Source organism: Nannobrachium achirus, assembly GCF_963921795.1.
Source record: "Nannobrachium achirus genome assembly, chromosome: 7".
Taxonomy (NCBI): domain Eukaryota; kingdom Metazoa; phylum Chordata; class Actinopteri; order Myctophiformes; family Myctophidae; genus Nannobrachium; species Nannobrachium achirus.
The window spans coordinates 46,894,991-46,914,224 of NC_137816.1; the positions used below are offsets into that span (position 1 = coordinate 46,894,991).

Here is a 19,234-nt window from a genome sequence, read left to right on the forward strand (position 1 = left end):
TTGTGTATACAGCATAAAACTCAAATGAAACCATGATAGTATGACTGCATGTAGTTGCTTTATTTTGCCACAAGATGGCGGCATTCATTATGAAACCAGAAAGGATGCCATGGATGCCGACGCATAAAACTGCACATCAACTTTTGCCAACGATCTGAAGAGAAAGATCATGGAAGCGTCACAAGTCACATCATCATCACATTTAAATGTAGAAATGTAGGAAACCAAACTTAAAGGGACCCAAAAAAAAATGTGTCCACGAATGGGTCCCGACCCAGTGTTTGGGAAGCGGTGTGCTAATCCATGAATCTAATTTCCAACCCGCCTTACGTCTATCCCAGTCTGTCAGTCTGCTCTGTTCAGCAGCCATCTAGCGGTCTGTAACGGTCTGTAACGTCGCAGAGAAACGCAGCAACGCAAAGGAAACAAACATGATGAAACGTCCCGCCGGCCATTTAAACTTGATATTCCTAACCAACTTTGTTGCCTTGATTTGTCTGTGTTCGGTGAACGGTAAGTCTCTTTGTACACGTTTTGTGAAGCAACTGAATTCTCCAAAGCGACTCGCTATAAACTGGTATCTAATACTGTAGGGGGCCGGGGCTGTAGGCTATTCTTTAAGATGTCAGTTCATTTCATCATTTTCATGTCATTTGCAGCAGTGGAAAAAGTAGGAATAGGTCTACTACCTTTTTCTACTTAGGCCTATGTAGCCTAAAAGTATCAATACTACAATTCAGAAATACTCTGTTTTAACTACAAGTAAAAGTCTGCAATTCACAATTTACTTAAAAGTACAAAATCTTTGAAAATAGCAGATCTGCCCACAAGTGTCGCAACATGCTGTGAGCTTGTAGATCGGCTATTTTCAAATAGCCATATAAAATGGGGCTAAAGTGGTGGTTAATTAAGTGTGCCTGCCATGCAATGGCAAAACATTTATTGTAATCCGCCAATCATGTTCTTGCAAATTTCGGCACTGCTGCACAATTTATGCCACCCCAGCAATATATACATCAACACGTGCGGCTTGGCCGGGAATAGGTTGCTATTACTTTTCTTTCCGATCCGCGTTACCATGGCAACGTAATTCGCAAAAAACAACGACCAAAAACCCCATTGACTTTGAATGGGGAACAGAAACTTTGGCACCACATAATTCTGCCATACTTGTCTTTTGCCTAGCAATGTGATTTAAACTTTATAACACTCACACGACTTTGGACCTTTTCCGGCCAATAGGGACGAGCTGTAATTGATTAAGCCACGCCCCCTCTGTATTCCTATTGGCTGGGCTTTAAACAGCCATAACTCCAGTTAACAGCATTGTACTGTCCCGGAATTTGGTGTGTGTACTTACACGGCCAATAGGAATGATCTGTAATTGCTTAAGCCTCGCCCCCTCTACCTTCCTATTGGCTGGGCTTTAAACAACCATAACTCCTCTCCCCAAAACATTACTAGTCTCAAACTCGGTGGGTGGTCCCATAGTCCCAAGGACTAACCATTAATGCTACACGCTACTTCCGCTAATTCTAAGCTAAAAATGCTAACACCAACAAATGTTAATGCTAACAAATGCTAATGCTAAAAATGCTAACGCTAACAAATGCTAATGGTAAAATGTTAATGCTAATGCTAAAAATGTTAATGCTAATGTTAGAAATGCTAACAAATGCTAATGCTAACAAATTCTAATGTTAAAAATGCTAATGCTAATGTAGCCCTCACAGTTAGTACCAGCCATGAACCAGCGACAACAGCCCTGCTAATCGGGCTCAGCCCTATTAGCACGACTGGTTGTGCGTTGGACTGGTGAGTGGGAGTCCCGGGTTCAATCCCCGCTTCCGCGCATCACTACAATCTGGCGTTTTCGGCAGGATGAGGAGCGTGATATCCTCGCGTGAGGGACAGGTCCACGTCGTGTGCGGCGGTCCGCGGCGTGAAGTGTGAAGCGTGAGGGCGCGCTCCAAAGATCAGGGGGGTGATTGTAGCCCTCACAGTTAGTACCAGCCATGAACCAGCGACAACAGCCCTGCTAATCGGGCTCAGCCCTATTAGCACGACTGGTTGTGCGTTGGACTGGCAAGTGGGAGTCCCGGGTTCAATCCCCGCTTCTGCGCATCACTACACTAACAAATGCTAATGCTAAAAATGCTAATGCTAGCTAATGCTAAAAATTCTAATGCTAATGTTTGAAATGCTAATGCTAAAAATGCTAATGTTAAACACTTATGTTGCAATGATTTCTTCTCTTCAATGTCTCGCATTGCCATGGTTACCATAGACTTCCATGTAATTGTGCAATTGTGTAAAAAGTGCACGCCCATGCCTAGATGATGCACCACGTGTGTAGATGCTGTTCACAGCTTTCAAACAAAAAAATCCGCTTGGAAATCCGTTCAGGCATTCATGATTTATGGGCCATTATGTTTTCTTCAGATGTAAACAAACATGGCTGCCATGTTTGAAAGAATGGGTTGGTATGGGGGTTAAACATGCAATTTCGCGATCGCGATCATGCCTAATACATTTCTGAAGGTCCAAAAAAATCTTTTGAAAAAAAAAAAATTGAATTTTTTTTTCTTTCTTTTTTTTCAAAAACGGCCCAAACTCGGGAAACTCGGGGTTGGCACAGCGTTGGTATCAATACAAACTCGGGAAACTCGGGGTTGGCACCAGATGTGTTAAAATGCTAATGCTAGCTAAAAAAGATAATTATAATACTAAAAATGCTAATAGAAATGCTAATGCTAAAAATGCTAATGTTAAAGCTAATGCTAAACATGCTAATGTTAAAAAGTCTAATGCTAATGCTGATGTTAATGTTAAAAATGCTAATGCTAACACCAACCGCAACACAAGGCCTGCTTAAACTTGGCAAGCTGCAGGCACACTTAAAATTCCCTAGAAATTTTCTTTTCTAGTTTGTGTTTTGCAATAGCAATATGTATTATCATCTATATCTCTAACATAACTAGTAACTAAAGTTGTCAAATAATTAATTGCAGTGGAGTAATAAGTAAAAGTAATTGCTGAGATGTATTGGAGTAGAAGGAAATTGAAATTACAAATACCTCAAAATTGTACTTAAAGGAGCTATAGTCAACTTTTTCTTGAAAAACGGATGCTAAAATAAAAATAATGTTTCGAAAATATTTTATAAAAAAATAAGCTTCATATATGTGTTTCAATTAAAAAATGACCACAAAAAGCGTAAAATAATGATAAAATAATCATTTTGGCCCTTTGTTTACATTTACAGGGCCGGTACTTTGTTTACATCCTAGTCTGTAGACTAGGATGTCAGCCCTACAATGAAAAAGTTGACTATAGCTCCTTTAAGTACAGTACTTGAGTACATTTAATTAGTTTCTTTATCACCCACATATACAGACTGAATTATGGCAACTTGTAGGCCTAACACTTTCATGTTTTTTTTGCATGCCATCTCCTATTATGTAGGTTTAGTTACACAGATCTTAGTTAAATCAGAGTAGGCTACTCTAGGCCTATCATGTTTCTCAACAGGTGTTGAGAAACTTTTTCAGTAACTTTTGATAGCAATGAGAATAAAAACAGGAGGGTTCACACCAGCACAAATATATACACTAAAAGAAGGCATTCAATTACCACCAAACTCGTGTCAAATGGTGTCAGAGAAGAATAATCAAATGTTTTCAAGTACTTCTTTTTTAAGGATTTTATGTGTGTGTCATGTTTTTCTTGGCACAAAATCATTGTGCCCCCCCCCCCCCACACACACACACACACACACGCGCCACCCTCATTATTCATCTATAATACTATAATATTTTCCCCCTCCAAACCCTTAACTGTCACCCACATATAATTAGGAAGACTTAAATAACAATCCAAATGATCATTGTCTCTGTGTAATGAATGAACAGATGTTTGACTGTTTGTATTTCAGGTCAGCGGTGTCTAGCACTAACACACACCCAGTGATAATAAGAAGTGTGCTTGTAAAATGTCATACAATTAGCAGCATGTGTATAGCTGATGACATTTCATCAGTGGATGTTCTAGCTACAGTAGGCCTATATATGGAAAATGTTGTGCTTGTGTTGTTTTACTGTGGCTTAGATGAACCATGTATGCAATGTAAGCACCTAACTTATTGTGTGGCCTGTAAAATGCTTAGGGCCACTTCAAATAAATGTATCGAGATATAGATAATGATATTGAAGTGTATACGCCAGGATATGATGAGGTATCTCTGATGTTTGTGTGCACCTAAGGATTATCCTGTCCACCTGTGTGCACCTGTCCAGTGTCCACTTGTTGTTCGTGAGGTCAGGTGGGATTCTCTTAGGACCTCTGAGCCTCTTCACTGTCGCGCCGTGTAATTAGTCATTCCTGAAAAAGGTGTATTACACGCGTCTGGCGAACTAATCCCACAATCCTTTAATCCTTACTGTAAACATACTGTAAACACATTCTGCTATTAAGCAGCAACCAAATTAAGATTAGCTGTCTATTCAAGAGGTTCTAGAAGATTCACTCTCAAACGCCAGCCGTTGCTGATGTTGATTTTCAGTATTAAAGCAGTAGGAGTCACAATGTGTTCTTAATTTTAAATCCAACAAATGTATAGCAAAATGGCTGTAGGAAACGGTGATGCATTCATTTCTAAAGAAGAGGATGGGATGATTAGACTTGTAACTTGTTTCTTTTCCAGTTATCTTGATCAATACTATTACACATTTATTTGCTTCTTAAAGTTGTTGTTGCTTCTGGATCAGGAGAAACAAGTCTTCTGGTCTACCAAATATTAAATCCCACTGGTTTGTCCGGCTTAGAAAATAAAAGGCTGTTTGATAGTGATGTTCATGCTGAAACATGTACAGTATTATGGTTGAAAAGCCAGTCTGTTCGGTGCAGGTTGAATGACTTAAACTGCTGCTGTGTTCATGGTTGTGATAGCAAAAGAGAGAGGGAAAAAAATAAAAATCTGAGATGTAAAAAATAAAATTGGAAGATTATCCACAGATTCACCATGGACCTTCAAGGAAATAAAATAGTGAGAAGAAATCCAATAAGAGTTACCAACAAGACGCTGAAATAGACTGTCATCTATTTATTTAAATGGCAATTCCTAGGTGTCATCTTCCTGGCCTACAGTAGCATAGATCTGTCAGTCAGCACTCTGGGCTCTGTAGCCAAAGAATGCCCCAATTCCAATGTTGCTTTGTGTTGCTACAAATGTTCAGGATGGAACCAGAACAACACAAAGGTAAACATAGTAGCTCAATATATTGCTCCATAAATTCTCCCAGTTTGGCAAGGTTTCGTTTTTCTAAATGTATATACGTACAGTATGTCATCTTCTCCACACTGTATCATCATCAAATCACACAGAAGGCCATGGAATGTCACATAAGGTGCAGCTTGACAGTCACAGGTCAAAAGGTCAAATTGTTGATGAACATATTGTGGTAGGCCTACATAACGTCTGAATTATTCAGTGTAGAAGAATGAGACTGATTGCATTTGAAAGCTTGTCTTGTGCAATTGTTTGGGACACGGGTCATCTGGCATTGAGCCATGCAGCTAAAGTATGTACACCACACGTTTGCCCGTGTTCCATTTTGGAACGATACCCTTGATTTAGCAATGTTAAAAATATAGCTGTTGTTCTCAGTTGCTTTTAGTTGAGCTGCGAAGTGATTGCAAAAATGAGACCGTTTGTTTGTTTGTCAATCTGTCTACTATTGTCCATGAAAGGCCATGCAACGGCATATAATAGAACTGTAATTAACATATGGTGTAATTTGTTGGTCAAAGGTCAAAGACTTCTATGAATTGAGTACTAAAGGACCCCAATGTAAACAAGCCATTGTGCTTTCTTGGGTTTAAAAATCCTACGCTTTGGTTCCCGAGGCTAAAATCCTATTAGTAGACCTTGTATCTGAACTGGACTGTCCTGTGCTTTTCCTATGCGAACTGCTAATAAAGTATTCAATCAATCAATCAAAAACTCTGAAGTTATCTGGCAATGAGCACCTATGCACAGTGTTGCATAGCTCATTGCACGCAGTACCCCCACAGAGTCCGCCCAAAGATTTTTCAGGAGCAGGCAACAACCCTTAAGTTCACACCTCTAAACAAAGTTTACAAAAGCTGCCGACTGCCAAGTGTCACACCAGCGTGAATTGACATAGAAATGAGCCTGGAAGCAGATCAATGGTCCATTGTGTGCCTGCTAAATCCTGTAGTTTAGGTGTTAAGCGACGTGGTGCGCATGACGTCATTAAAATAATGCACCACCAAAGATAAAATCACCAATCCAATTCATTTGCTCAATGATAATGGGGCACAACACTGCCTATGCACGCCTCTAGGTTGTTCGATTTTGAGTGCAGCATAGATTGTCTAAAGCAGTGGTTCTTAAAATGGATTTCAGGGACTCTCTAAATTGACCCTTAGAAGTCTGGTCCATTTGCTTCCATTTGTGTACTCAAAGTTAAGGGGAGACCTTCAAATTTCAAAGTTTGAGAACCACTGGTCTAAAGTAATTTGATGTCTCCCCTTCCTCCCTCTCTTTCTTTCATTCTTACTTTCTCTCTTGCTGTCTGTTTGTTTGTCTCTCTGTCTCTATGTTTCTCAGGCGACTACTGTAAGGTGAATCATTGTCACAACGGTGGTACATGTGTGACCGGGGTAGGAGAAGACCCCTTCATATGTATCTGCACTGACGGCTTTGCCGGAGATACCTGCAACCTAACAGAGACCGGTACAGACAAGGAAGAGGACACTTTTGAAGAATAGTACTAGGACCACAGTTTCACCACACCGCAGCCTAATCACTTTCCTCCTCTGCTCTGGAATCCCCTCCCAGGACCGTGCAGTCCTAACCCCTGCAGGAACGATGGCTCATGTGAGGTCATCGCCCCAACCCGCCGGGGTGACGTGTTCAATGAGTACGTGTGCAGGTGCCAGCCAGGCTTTGAGGGCGTCCACTGCCAGAGCAGTAAGTACCACACCACTACCTGCATTCCTGTCTGTGACTCATGGGGACATCCTGTCTGGTCTGCCCTTCACCCATAGGCCTACATCTGTCTGCCCCAGGGGCCAGTTGTCCGGATTTAAAATGAAGCAAACATGGAACTAAAAGTTCCTATGATTGTCCGCTAGTTGTTCTGGTACCAGAAGCAACATGTTCTCCATAGAATTCCATTCATTTCCCCCGAACTTTTACATTACCTTACCTTAATAAACATTATCATAAATACTTTATGTTTCTGTCGATAGTTTAAAGCCTCGTTTCAATCACCATGATATGCGTTTTGTGAAAATATGGTCCAATTTATGTTATAGCAGGTTATGCTGTAGGATGGGCTTGTGATCATAGGCTTGTGATGATTCTTCTTTGTGTGCTTTATTTTCGTCAAGCTCAAGACAATGTATCCCTGCGGTTGCACGTGACCGTTGGCAGCCAATAGCATTCCATTGGGTACCAGTAAACAATGATGGCGACACCCATACAAGGGCAAAAAAAAAGCTTCATTTTCGCAGCATAGAAGCCAATGGGTTCCCACCGTCCATATTTTTTACAGTCTATGCTCACGGCGCGTGGTGTCACGAAGAGTTTTGAGCTTATAGATCTGTGCAGCTTATAGATCATCAAGATGCACAGTATAAGTCAGGCTTAATGGAACAAAGAACATAATTATGACGAATGCCATTATATCCTCTTAAAATAAACCCTGGATTATTCATTTAAAAAAAATCTCAACGTTTGAAGTGGTTCAAGATTCAACAGTGTTTTGTCTCGTGAACATGCACTACAGCAAGCAACATTGCAGGCAATTCTTGTACTGGAACCTGTTTTTTGTTAACCTTTTAGCTGAAGTTATCTGGGCTATAAGGCCAGACATCTTGGACAATATACAGTACTGTCCAATCAGACAGGATTTGTCATGCTTCAATTGACATCACAATATACAATAAGTAAGACGGAATTCAGTTCCCAGTGGATTCCTCTCGACTCGTGTCACACTTGCATTTTCCCAGAATTGCACCTTTCCAGTTACAGTATTATAACTTTTGTTTTGCCAGATTAATGTTATTTGTGATTCTAAATAGCATGAGGACACAAAATATGGACACACGCACGCACACACATTTAGCAACATTCAGTCAAGGAGGCAATCCTACGTAGGTAAGACAATGGACAGCGTATGTAGTGTGTGCATGGTATTGGCTGGCATATACGGTAGATGTCTTGCATGCAGAAACTCACTCAAAGTGTTTTTCCACACTTCCACAGCAGTGTGAGAACGGGGTCTAGCGGCTATCTTGGGAGTTTCATGAAAGACCTTCATTCAGCTGGCCGTGCGGGTGTTTAGCTAATTAGCAAAATGCCACTCCAGGTCTTTTAGCATGCAGCAGACATCCACATGCAGATTAAACATTGTGTCTGTTTGTGCTTCCCACAGACTTCAGCTTCACCATAAGCAACTAAGTTATACTTAGTTGCATGCCGGTGTCTCGCACCGAAAATAGCTGATCTACATGCTCACGACACGTCGTGACACGACGCGTTGTGAGCTTATAGATCTGCGCAGCTTATAGATAAGCGAGATGCACAGTATAAATCAGGCTTAATGGATCAAAGAACCTAATTATGAAGAATGCCATTATATCCTCTTAAAATAAACCCTGGATTATTGATTTGGGTTGCAGTGCGAGTTTAAGGAAAAAACGTAAGATTTTAAGTGGTTCAAGAAAACAGTGTTTTGTCTCGTTAACATACTAGAATCAGAATAAAGTCATAATAATAATAATAATAATAAGCGATAAGAAAGGGAAGGAAATACCTGGAAGTGCTTTTCACCACAAGCAAGTTAGAGTTTAGTTTAATTGAGAGAAAAATGTTTGAATATCCTCCTATCAACAATGAATAATTAATAATAATTCAGAACCTGACAAACGAACACCCATTCATTAGTTTGCGTGCGCCCGTGTTTGTGTGTTCCCGTTCTTATTTTACCTCAGCTAAAGTAAACTAGCTTACTCTATCCTGCCACTGAATCCTTACCGGAGAAACAGACCAGTGCTGACCTGGCATTTATTGGGAAAAAACAACTCATGCTTCAAAGCCCCAGTTTGACCACCAATTACAATGTTTGTGCAGTCTGGGCTGTTGGACGTAGGCTATTAAGTCCCAGACGTCATGGTTTCTATGCGTCCGTACAGTACTGTAGGTTGGGGGGGGGGGGGGGGGGGTTGGGTGGGTCACAGTCTGTCCAGCTAACCACCTCCTTACATGGCACCAATGTTAGGCAGCTGTTGGTACTCCACTCTATTCTGAATCACGCAGTCGATGACCTCATTTGTGTGTCTTTCGATGTAGTCACACAACCGTAACCCTGTTCCTCACGTACTGTATACAAAATGTGTACTCAATGTATCGCTGTCTCTCTCTCTTTCTTTCTCTCTCTCTCTCTCTCTCTCTCTCTCGCTCTCTCTCTCTCCCCCTTTCTGTCTGTCTGTCTGTCTCTCTCTCCCACTATCTGTTTGTCTCCTTCAATCTGCCCTCTTCATATCACAGCAATTACATGGAACGATTCTTTTTAAATTGTCAAATCAAATCCTGTTAACAAGAACAGCAGCTAAACAGGTCTTGGTCTGGATTTTAGAATGGAGTCTAGAGGAATTTCTCTTTTGGGTCTTGAGCTAAAAGGTTTGGGAACCACTGGTGTGTATAATACAGTCTTCTCAGTTACATGTGTTATGATTTGTCCAACAGCTGTAGCAGTACTTGGTCAAATATCCTACAGCAGCCAAATGAACCTGTTAGGGTTCCCCACCTTCATAATTTTCAGGCCAGGACCCCTTAGTTGAGAGAGAGATGAAGCAGGGACCCCCACAACCTGTTCACAGATTCCATATAGTTTCATTGTTTGACAGCACAATCATCAGTGTATTTTGGATTCATGTCAATTTGTGTATTCAGATATTTAACCACTTGAACCGTCAATACCTAATAAACTTGACCTTTCACTCTTAGTCTGCTCTTTTCCCCCTCTACACCAAAGCTCTTTGCCGATCTACAAGCTCACAACGCCTCGCAGCGCAAGGCATTGTGAGCTTGTAGATCTGCTATTTTTGGATAAAGTTCTCAGAATATGGACACTAGGGTTCAAGTGGTTAATATAAAAAAGGAGAAAAAAATGTTTCTATCACTCAAAGACTTGGAGGACCCCCTGTAGTAACTCTGAGGACCCCCTAGGTTGTCCCGGACCCCCTGTTGAAGACCCATGCCATAGGGGTACCATTTTTACACTGTCAGAGTTACAGACTTGTATGGATCAATTTAGACCTCCCCCCAAAGGAACCACAGAGTCCCTGGAATCCACTTTGAGACCCACTGTGCTACAGTATTACCCTTATGATAGTGATTCAGTTTTTCCCCTGCAGGGTGGCACTCAAACTTGGTTCTCTATCAGTGTGCCCTATGAAACAAGGGTGCCTCCTTGTGGATAGAAGAAGGAATTGCATGGCTCCATAGTTTGATCTTATTATAATAACAAATGATGCCCTTTCGAACCCAACCCCAGCTCATGCCATCAAAATCAGTGGTGTATCATGTCCCCACTTGTGTGTTGCCCTTTAGGGCTAGGAAGGGCAACATATTTACCATCAGTGGTGAGTTGGAGGCTATGTGAGGGTATTGTGTCTTCCTCATGTCTGTATACAGACTACACTGTGTTTATAGTGTAGATTAACTTTGAAAAGTGCAAAAATAAAACCTTAAACGAACACTCTGGAGTTTAAGGTATACACAGTCAAATAATCCAGTGTTCATTTGACCCAGAGAGTGTACAAATGGAACCAAATGGACCATAACATTTGGGATTTTGCAGTATATTTAGTCTGGGATGTATGTATGCACAGCTGTTCACCAGAACACTAACCATTTTAACTCGTACTATGTGTTCTTATAATTCTCAGAGCATCACCATCCTTCACTTCTAGACTAAACATGTACTTGTACAAAGTTCAGAACAAATGAATCATGGACTGTGTATTGTTGTCTTATTGCAGATGTGAATGACTGTGCCAGCCAGCCCTGTAAGAACGGAGGGAAATGCAGAGATCTAGATGGAGACTACACTTGCCACTGCCCCTCACCCTATGTTGGAAAGCAATGTCATTTACGTAGGTCCACCATCGTTACATTTCATTACATTTTCACATACAGTATGTGTCTGCAGTGTATGTTCAGCTACACCTTTATCCCAGTGAAACAAGATTTGTATTTCGTCGTTGTCGGGTGGAAACCTTGTATGTCCAAAACCGTTCGTTTTGCATTTATCATTTTTTAAAATGATCTAAACTAGTGAACGAGTCAACGCCTCGCGGTGCGAGGCGTTGTGTGCTTGTAGATCGCCTGTTTTCACTACCTTTGTGCGATGGCTTTGTATGATGAAGCAGGGCTTTACTTTGTGAAAAAAAATTACACATTTGAAACTTGGAGATGCGAGGTTTCTGCCCGACAGTGACGATTTGTTAAAGTTAAAGATGTCATGTTTGCATTTCAGGCTGTATATCCCTGCTGGGAATGGAGGGAGGGGGAATCGTGGAGTCCCAGATGTCGGCCTCCTCTGTGCACTATGGCATCCTGGGACTTCAGCGCTGGGGCCCCGAGCTGGCTCGCCTCAACAACCAAGGCTTGGCCAACGCCTGGACCTCTGCTGCCCATGACAGGAACCCCTGGATTGAGGTGAGACGAATGCCACTGACAGGGATAGTATGATCACATACAGACGGAAATACTGCGATTGTGTCATTTTGTGATATTAGGCCTCTTTCTCTGATCTAATGCTTGTCTTTCCGATGATTGACATTAATGAAAGTCCAGAGTGCTAACACTGAGAGAGTGTAAAGCAAGTCTCTTGCACGCCTATAAAGGCGGACAGGTGCGTCGAGGAAAAGACTAAACAAAGACTCTCGAACCTTGTCTTCAAATGCCAAAAAATGTGTTTTAATGGGAAATCACGTTTATCTATAGGCTATCTTTTTTCCAAAAATAGCCTGATTAAGGTCTAAAAAAGACTGAAACATTGTGATTTCCCATTAAACCCCTTTTTTTGCATTTGAAGACAGGGTGCGAGAGTTTTTTCTTTTTCAACACTGAGAGAGTAAAATGGACCCTCCTCTTGACTTAGATCGACATGCAGCAGAAGATGCGCCTGACGGGCATCATCACCCAGGGTGCCAGCCGCATGGGCACGGCCGAGTACATCAAGCACTTCAAGGTGTCCTCCAGCTTCGATGGAAAGACCTTCACCACCTACCGAGGTGGCCAGAGGAAGGACAAGGTCAGGAGGTTTGCCATGTCTCTATACAGCCAATTATACTTTACTTCACCAAACCACTGGTCAGTGGTGTAAAGTAACTACGCACATTTACTCAAGTACTATACGTACTCAAGTACAGTTTTTGTACTTTACTGGAGTATTTCCAATTTCCAATACTTTTACTTCTACTCCACTAGATCTCGAATCCTACGCGTCGTGACGCGTTGTGAGCTTGTAGATCTGCTATTTTCAACTATTTTGTATTTTTACTTTTGGTAAAAGTACATTTTGATGCCAATACGTTTGTACTTTGTACTTTTGACATTTTGAATTCTGGACTTTTACTTTTACTGAGGTTGGGTGCTGTAGGAAGTGAGGTCATAGCTTCGTGTTTCCAAAAAAATGTCAATATACCACCAAAATAAAATTCCTTTTGGTTTCCATGTTAGAATATCATAATATGGGGTTACAAAAGCCCTTGAAAACGACCGGAGCTCCCCTTTAAGTAAAGAATTTGAACACTTTTTCCACCACTGCCACTGGTTTGTGTTTGCTGCAGTAGCAACTTTGACATACATTAATTTGCCAAAAGGTTTCACCAAACAACTTCTTACTTAACCAACTCTGTTTTACTGTGTGACGTTTCCCCAGGTGTTTGTGGGTAACACAGATAACGACAGCACAAAGACCAACATGTTTGACCCTCCAATCGTGGCCCAGTACATCCGGATCATCCCTGTGGTGTGCCGCAAAGCCTGCACTCTACGCATGGAGCTGGTGGGCTGTGAGCTTAATGGTAACCACATCCAAGTACTGTACAGTTTGGTACACTTTCTCGCCCTAAACCATCCATTCACTGGCTACCAGAATACTTTTTACAATTATGCAGACTAAAGAGAAAAGGGACAATTCCTATCCTTAATTCAAAATCCATTTCCTGTGATCCTTTGGGCAAGAACTACTACTGGAAGTATCTAAGCAGAAGTACAGGAAGTATGGAAGGAAGGAAGTTAGTTACGTTAATGCTGTAGATATGTTTACGTTACCAGGCATGAAAACAGCATCAAGATTAGTAGAAAAAGACAGCTTCCGGATCAAGTACATGATGTGCAACTTAAGTCCCGCCCTATAGACACATTCTGTTGCCGTTCTTCCCCAGGTTTTTCTCCTTGTGAGATGAGAAAAGCCAGCGAATGAGGTTAAATGCCAAGGGTCTAAAGATGGCAACGTTTCTTGGTCGTCACTTATCATACTATGTATCCGGCCAAATAAGATATCTTGAAAACGATTGGCTGGATTGCCATTGAATTTTCCACGTGGCCCCAATTGCCCACAAAATATGTCTAAAAAAGTGTATTGGATTCTTTAAACGGTAAAACCTGAGCAACACGACCCCCAGGAACCACTAGTAGGGCTTTTAGACTCTGTTAAGAGGCTACTGTAGTTTCCACTTTTAACTGAGAGAAAAACTTCTACATCCCTGACGTTAGTAAAACAACAAATGTAGAAACGTATTCGTTAACTTTCCCACTGTTTATTTTTTATGGTGTGGTTTGAGTCTTGTTGTGGTTGCCCTCACAAACATGATGCTTGTGACGAAGGCTTGTTTTAATGGAATAATATGAGCCCCCATTTAGCTGTGGTTAGACTGCAGAGTAAATGTTATGAACAGTATTGAGTGGGCAGCAATAATAGAAACACATGTCCTTTTAAAGCATAAAGACACGCACGCACGCACGCACGCACACACGCACGCACGCACGCACGCACGCACGCACGCACAAACACACACACACACACACACACACACACACACACACACACACACACACACACACACACACACACACACTTTTGCTTTGTCTCCATAATATCCATATTCTGTGTTTGTAAAATGTGCTATTCAAAAAAAGGGGATTGGATTATTAATTGGTACAACAGTACATGTATATGTAACCTTTGGTTTTCCAAGTGGCTGCTCTACCTCCTGAGCCATTGCCACCTATATGGACTACAAAAGTTGCATTTTTATATTTTATTTTCATATCGTCACTGTCAGACAGAAACCTTGTATCTCCAAGTTTCAAATGTGTGTGTTTTTTTGTAAAGTAAAGCCCTACTTCATCATACACAAGTGTTGCACAAAACACGATGCAAGGCGTTGTGTGCTTGTAGATTGTCTATTTTCACATTTTTAAATCGTTTTTTTTTAAATAATAACAAAAACAAAATAAGGTTTTGGACACACAAGGTTTCCACCCGACAACAACGATATCCTTCATATCTCTTATCTATAAAAACATATCAGTTTTTTTCTGCTTGGTTGTGGGTTGATTTTTTTTTTTTTTCAATTGATCAGAGAACTTTTCACCGTTTTCCTGAAGTTTCATGTATATCCATGAAAGGACATCCTCTATCTGTTCTCTTTCTTTCTCTACGGGTGAGATCATTGGGTTGCTTCATCTCTGCTGTTCTTCCTGTCCTCTCTTTCTCGTTATTTTCCCTCTCCTTCTCTGTCCCTGCTTTTTTTATTCACAGTTTATTCAAACGCGGCAGGTTGCTCTGAGACTCTGGGAATGAAATCCCGCCTTATTTCCGATGGGCAGCTGACAGCCTCCAGCTCTTTCCGCACTTGGGGCATCGATAGCCTCACCTGGCACCCCCAGTATGCCAGGCTGGACAAACAGGGGAAGACCAACGCCTGGTCGGCTGCCACCACCAACCGCTCAGAGTGGATCCAGGCAAGAGAATCACTTTATTATTCACAATGGCTCACATGAGTAACATGAGTGTTACTCATGTGTGTATAAAAGTATTTTAATGGCCCGGGCCAGACAGTGTGGTGGTGGTGGGGCATTCTAGGGCTAGGCATAAAGGCCCAAAAATAAATATTTAAAAAGAAAATTGTGCATTCAAAATTACAGTTGGAATCAAGACACATGCAGATGCTAATTTAATTTTCTTTACCCAGTTGCGTATGTTGGTGATGACACTGTTTTAATAATGTAACAATATTTTATTTTAAATGTAAAATGAAGTGGATATTCTGATATCTGATTCTGTATAATAGTTATCTGTTTTCCTACTGTAGGTGGATCTAGAGAAGAACAAGCGACTCACAGGCATTATCACCCAGGGTGCCAAGGACTTTGGGGTGGTGCAGTTTGTGTCAATGTTCAAAATAGCCTACAGTAATGATGGACAGTCTTGGAGCATGGTGAAGGAGGAGAACTCGCAAAATGGCAAGGTCAGACAAATCTCTAAAACGTCCCCTCTGAGATTTTTGAATGAACCTTGCATATACTTATATATTTCTGATCATTACTGCTAAAACAGGTTTAAAGAAATAGTTCTCCCCTAATGCTGTTTCCGCTTATTTTGTGAAACCTTGAACTCAATACTTGGTTGTGTTGCATTCCTTCACGGTGAATGAAAAATATCCTAAACTAAAGACAATTAAAGAAGATAAGGCTCCAAGATTAACAACAGCAAAACCATTTCGAAAACTCCAACACAGCTCACAGCGTATAGTCCAAGTGAGCAGTCCATTTCCTCATTATAAACACACACATTTTCACTGAAATTGGTATTTAAGACAGTCTCATGTACTAACGAGGAATGCGTCTGGCCACTCTTGTGCGGTTCAACAACACAGCTTCACACACATACATGGGCCCGCCCAGGCATGTGCGTTGTTCGTGCATGAGACTGTTTGCACCAAAAGTGTTAAAAATAGTCTAAGATAAGTTCCAGTAAAAAAAAAATCACACAACAAAAAACTTAAGGGAAAAGGTAATTTTGGGGGTTAAGTATTCCTTTAAAGTTTTGGGGGTTTGAGATACTTTTTGTGAAGTATTATGAAAACAACAAGACTTTGATCTCTGCATTGACTGTAGCGCTAGCAGGATCATGACAGGCTAGTCATTTAATAACACATAATGACTGCTCAAACCATTCACTCTGAACAGCTGGGCGGGGCCAGTAGAGTATAAATTGAAAGGTGTCACAGGGATGAGTTGGCTCTTTGTTTCTCTTACAGATATTCCTAGGCAACGTTGACAACAACACTCATAAGAAGAACCTGTTTGAGCCCCCGTTCTACGCTCGTTACGTCCGTGTGGTGCCATGGGAGTGGCATGAACGCATCACCCTGCGCATGGAGCTTTTGGGATGTGACGATTAGCGCTTCAATGCCCACAAACCAACAGTGCTATAGACAGAATAATCCTCAGTGTTGATTTAACTCTGAAGGGTCAAATGTAACTTCAAATTGTTTACTGTCAGAGTTACATTTTAGGATTTTAATGTGTACAGCGTCAGCGTTCAGTTCCAGTCTCCCCTCCTCTCCTACCCTTAGGGCCGATGCATACTCCACTCTTAGAGCCGAGTATAATTCGGTTCGGATGTCCAAACTACAGTATGACGTCTCTATGTCTCCAGTCATCTCGGTTCTCCATACATCCAGCCAGCTCATTTGTGCTTTCTGCACCAGCATCTTTCTTTAGATGGAGTTGGAACAACTGAAGTTCGGGAGGTGTGGCCAAGCAGAGGACAATCAACCACCTCTAACCAGCCACTGGTAACTCCACCCATGCCACCCAGTTCCAACTTCCAACCACTCACCCATCTCCTACCAAGCTGACAACTCCTCCTCTACCAACCACGGTGGTATACCGTATAAACCCAACTTGTAAAAATGGTGGCGTGCATAGTTTCCAGTGAATCCTAGTGAATATGTTAAGAATGTTCAGGGGGTTTAGGCACCGTCATAAAGTCTGCTGTTCAGTGCTGCTGAGATGTTGTGACAGCTCGAGCGGAACTGAATTAAACTCGGCTCTAAAAGTGGAGTATGCATTGGTCCATACTTCAGGCTGCACGGGTTAGAAACATCCTAGCTTTTTCCTAACAAGGACACAGAAACTGAAAATGTATAGAATGTATGTGGCTGGCAATGGGATTTCATGTTCCATTTATTTCCACATTCAACTGTGGATAAAGCTGAATAGCTGGAATAATATATATGACTTTGGGTTTATACTATGAATGCATTCATTCACAGAGGTGAAATTCTAGTGGCTCTGCAAGTGGTTTCCACGTTCATGAACTTAACTTGCCACATAGCAGGATTTCTTATTGGTTCCTACTGTAGTCTCTTCAAAATTGGCACCTTGTGATTGTTGCCTTCAACTCCTGTAGTTATGCTACGATCTAAAAACTAAGCTGACAGTTTCATGGTCTTACCCTGTTCTTATTATTATTATTATATTATGCTGACTCATGTGGTAGCTTGCCTTTTGCAGTTCACTAGGGAACAACCTGCCTATTTCATGCAAATTCCATGGTGGACACACAAGTTTCTCACTTGCAGTATCTGGATATTTCAGCTGTTGTTTTGTTAAGGATTTGGCATACTGAAGCAGGGCCTGTGTGCAATATTGTTTTTTGCAATATCTAAATAGAGGTGTCAGAATAAATATATTAACAAATTTGAATTGCAGTGCTTTGCAAAAATCTCATGTGTCAAGTAATGCACTGTATAAATATGATATAAAAGGATATTCTGCATAATGTTTCATAATAACTAATATTTAAACAATGTTTTACACATTTTAGCAGGATGTACTTTCATGCATATGATTTGATCATCAACCAGTCATTTTCTTTCCAAATGTGAAATGTTTCGAATAATATGTAGGCTATACACTAACTGTGGTTTTACATTTCTTTTTTTAAATAAATTGGTCTCGAATGGAAACCGCTTATTTAAGGTGTCTTTTTTCATACATAGACATGAAATTATAACTTGTCTATGTCAAGCATTTGTATGAAACACTTTATTCAACCACATTTCTTCCCTTTGTTTGCCAGGGAGTACCATTTGTTACATGCCAGATAATGTCCATCTTAGAATGAGTGTAGCTTAGCTAGCAGATCAGGAAGGAGGACTGTCACATGCTAGCACTGGCATAACTCATTATTGTTTAATGATGTCATTGAGACCATGTGAGGGGACACTGTATGTACTGTAAGTGATGACCACAGAGCATGGTTCCCCAATTACTTTTCCCGTTTGTTTGTGTGTGTGTGTGTGTGTGTGTGTGTGTGTGTGTGTGTGTGTGTGTGTGTGTGTGTGTGTGTGTGTGTGTGTGTGTGTGTGTGTGTGTGTGTGTGTGTCTGTGTCCAGCTGATGCTAGTAAGTAGTTGACAGCCCCTCGTTAATGGATCAAAGGAAGGCAATTATGTCTCTGCACTGTCAACTACCTGCTGTTATACAGATCCTTACTTTTCAAGCAGACTGGTTAATTGGTTCTTAACTTATTTTGTTTCAACTTTAAGGAGTGCATTGGGGAACCCTGCCATAGAGGGACAGGGATAGAGCTGTCCAGGTTGAGGGGACAGTGTGTGTGTGTAAGTGGGGAGAATAGAGGAACAGGAATAGAGGGAATGGTGAATGAGTTCACCAAGGCCCCTAGTCTTCTATTGAGGTCTCACATAATATTTAACACATCCTCTCCTTTAAAACAAATGTTGTCGCACTTGTCAGTCCTTAGTAGGCCTAATATGTCGCCAGGTCAAAGAATCTGAAGGGTCTTCTATTTACAATGTTTGAGGAAGAAAGCTAGCTCTGGTGAGTTTTTTGGCTTACATTCTCTATGTTCGACTAACAGGCATTGGCCTGCTGTTTATTGAAAGTAATTACAACCTGTCATGTCGGCCCCTCATCTCTCAGCTACACACATGGTCCTGGTATTTCTAGCCCCTGGCAACCGCTTTCATCTGTTCACTATGAAATGAATACACAAGACAGGCCATCCATAATATACAGTATCTGTGGTCTCTCCGTGTCTAAGCTACAGCATGTGGTTACATATTTTACTTGTGTAGGCCTATGTGACTTCCACAAC

The 19,234-nt window shown here is 41.2% G+C and overlaps 1 protein-coding gene across 2 annotated transcripts; it reads left to right on the top strand.

Moving 5' to 3' along the window:
• The first annotated feature begins 369 nt into the window (after positions 1–369).
• On the top strand, positions 370–18,062 carry LOC308288135 (lactadherin-like). Of its 2 annotated transcripts, none has more exons than XM_080729482.1 (10): positions 370–513; positions 6,632–6,757; positions 6,863–6,994; positions 11,074–11,187; positions 11,571–11,752; positions 12,198–12,350; positions 12,981–13,125; positions 14,868–15,070; positions 15,421–15,576; positions 16,369–18,062. In XM_080729482.1, exons 1-10 carry the CDS (start codon positions 432–434, stop codon positions 16,510–16,512), a joined length of 1,437 nt encoding a protein of 478 aa, XP_080585608.1. In that variant the 5' UTR covers positions 370–431; the 3' UTR covers positions 16,513–18,062. The 2 variants fall into 2 exon arrangements, with proteins under 2 accessions (XP_080585608.1, XP_080585609.1); XM_080729483.1 differs by having other exon boundaries at positions 14,886–15,070.
• Positions 18,063–19,234: the final 1,172 nt, after the last annotated feature.

What these genes read in the sequence shown, in the direction of transcription:
- LOC308288135 (XM_080729482.1), top strand. Translation starts at nt 432, where the DNA reads ATGATGAAACGTCCCGCCGGCCATTTAAACTTGATATTCCTAACCAAC. An exon ending in CTGCAACCTAACAGAGACCG is followed by an intron (nt 6,758 to 6,862) that starts GTACAGACAAGG and finishes ATCCCCTCCCAG; the next exon opens with GACCGTGCAGTCCTAACCCC. An exon ending in AGAACTCGCAAAATGGCAAG is followed by an intron (nt 15,577 to 16,368) that starts GTCAGACAAATC and finishes TTTCTCTTACAG; the next exon opens with ATATTCCTAGGCAACGTTGA.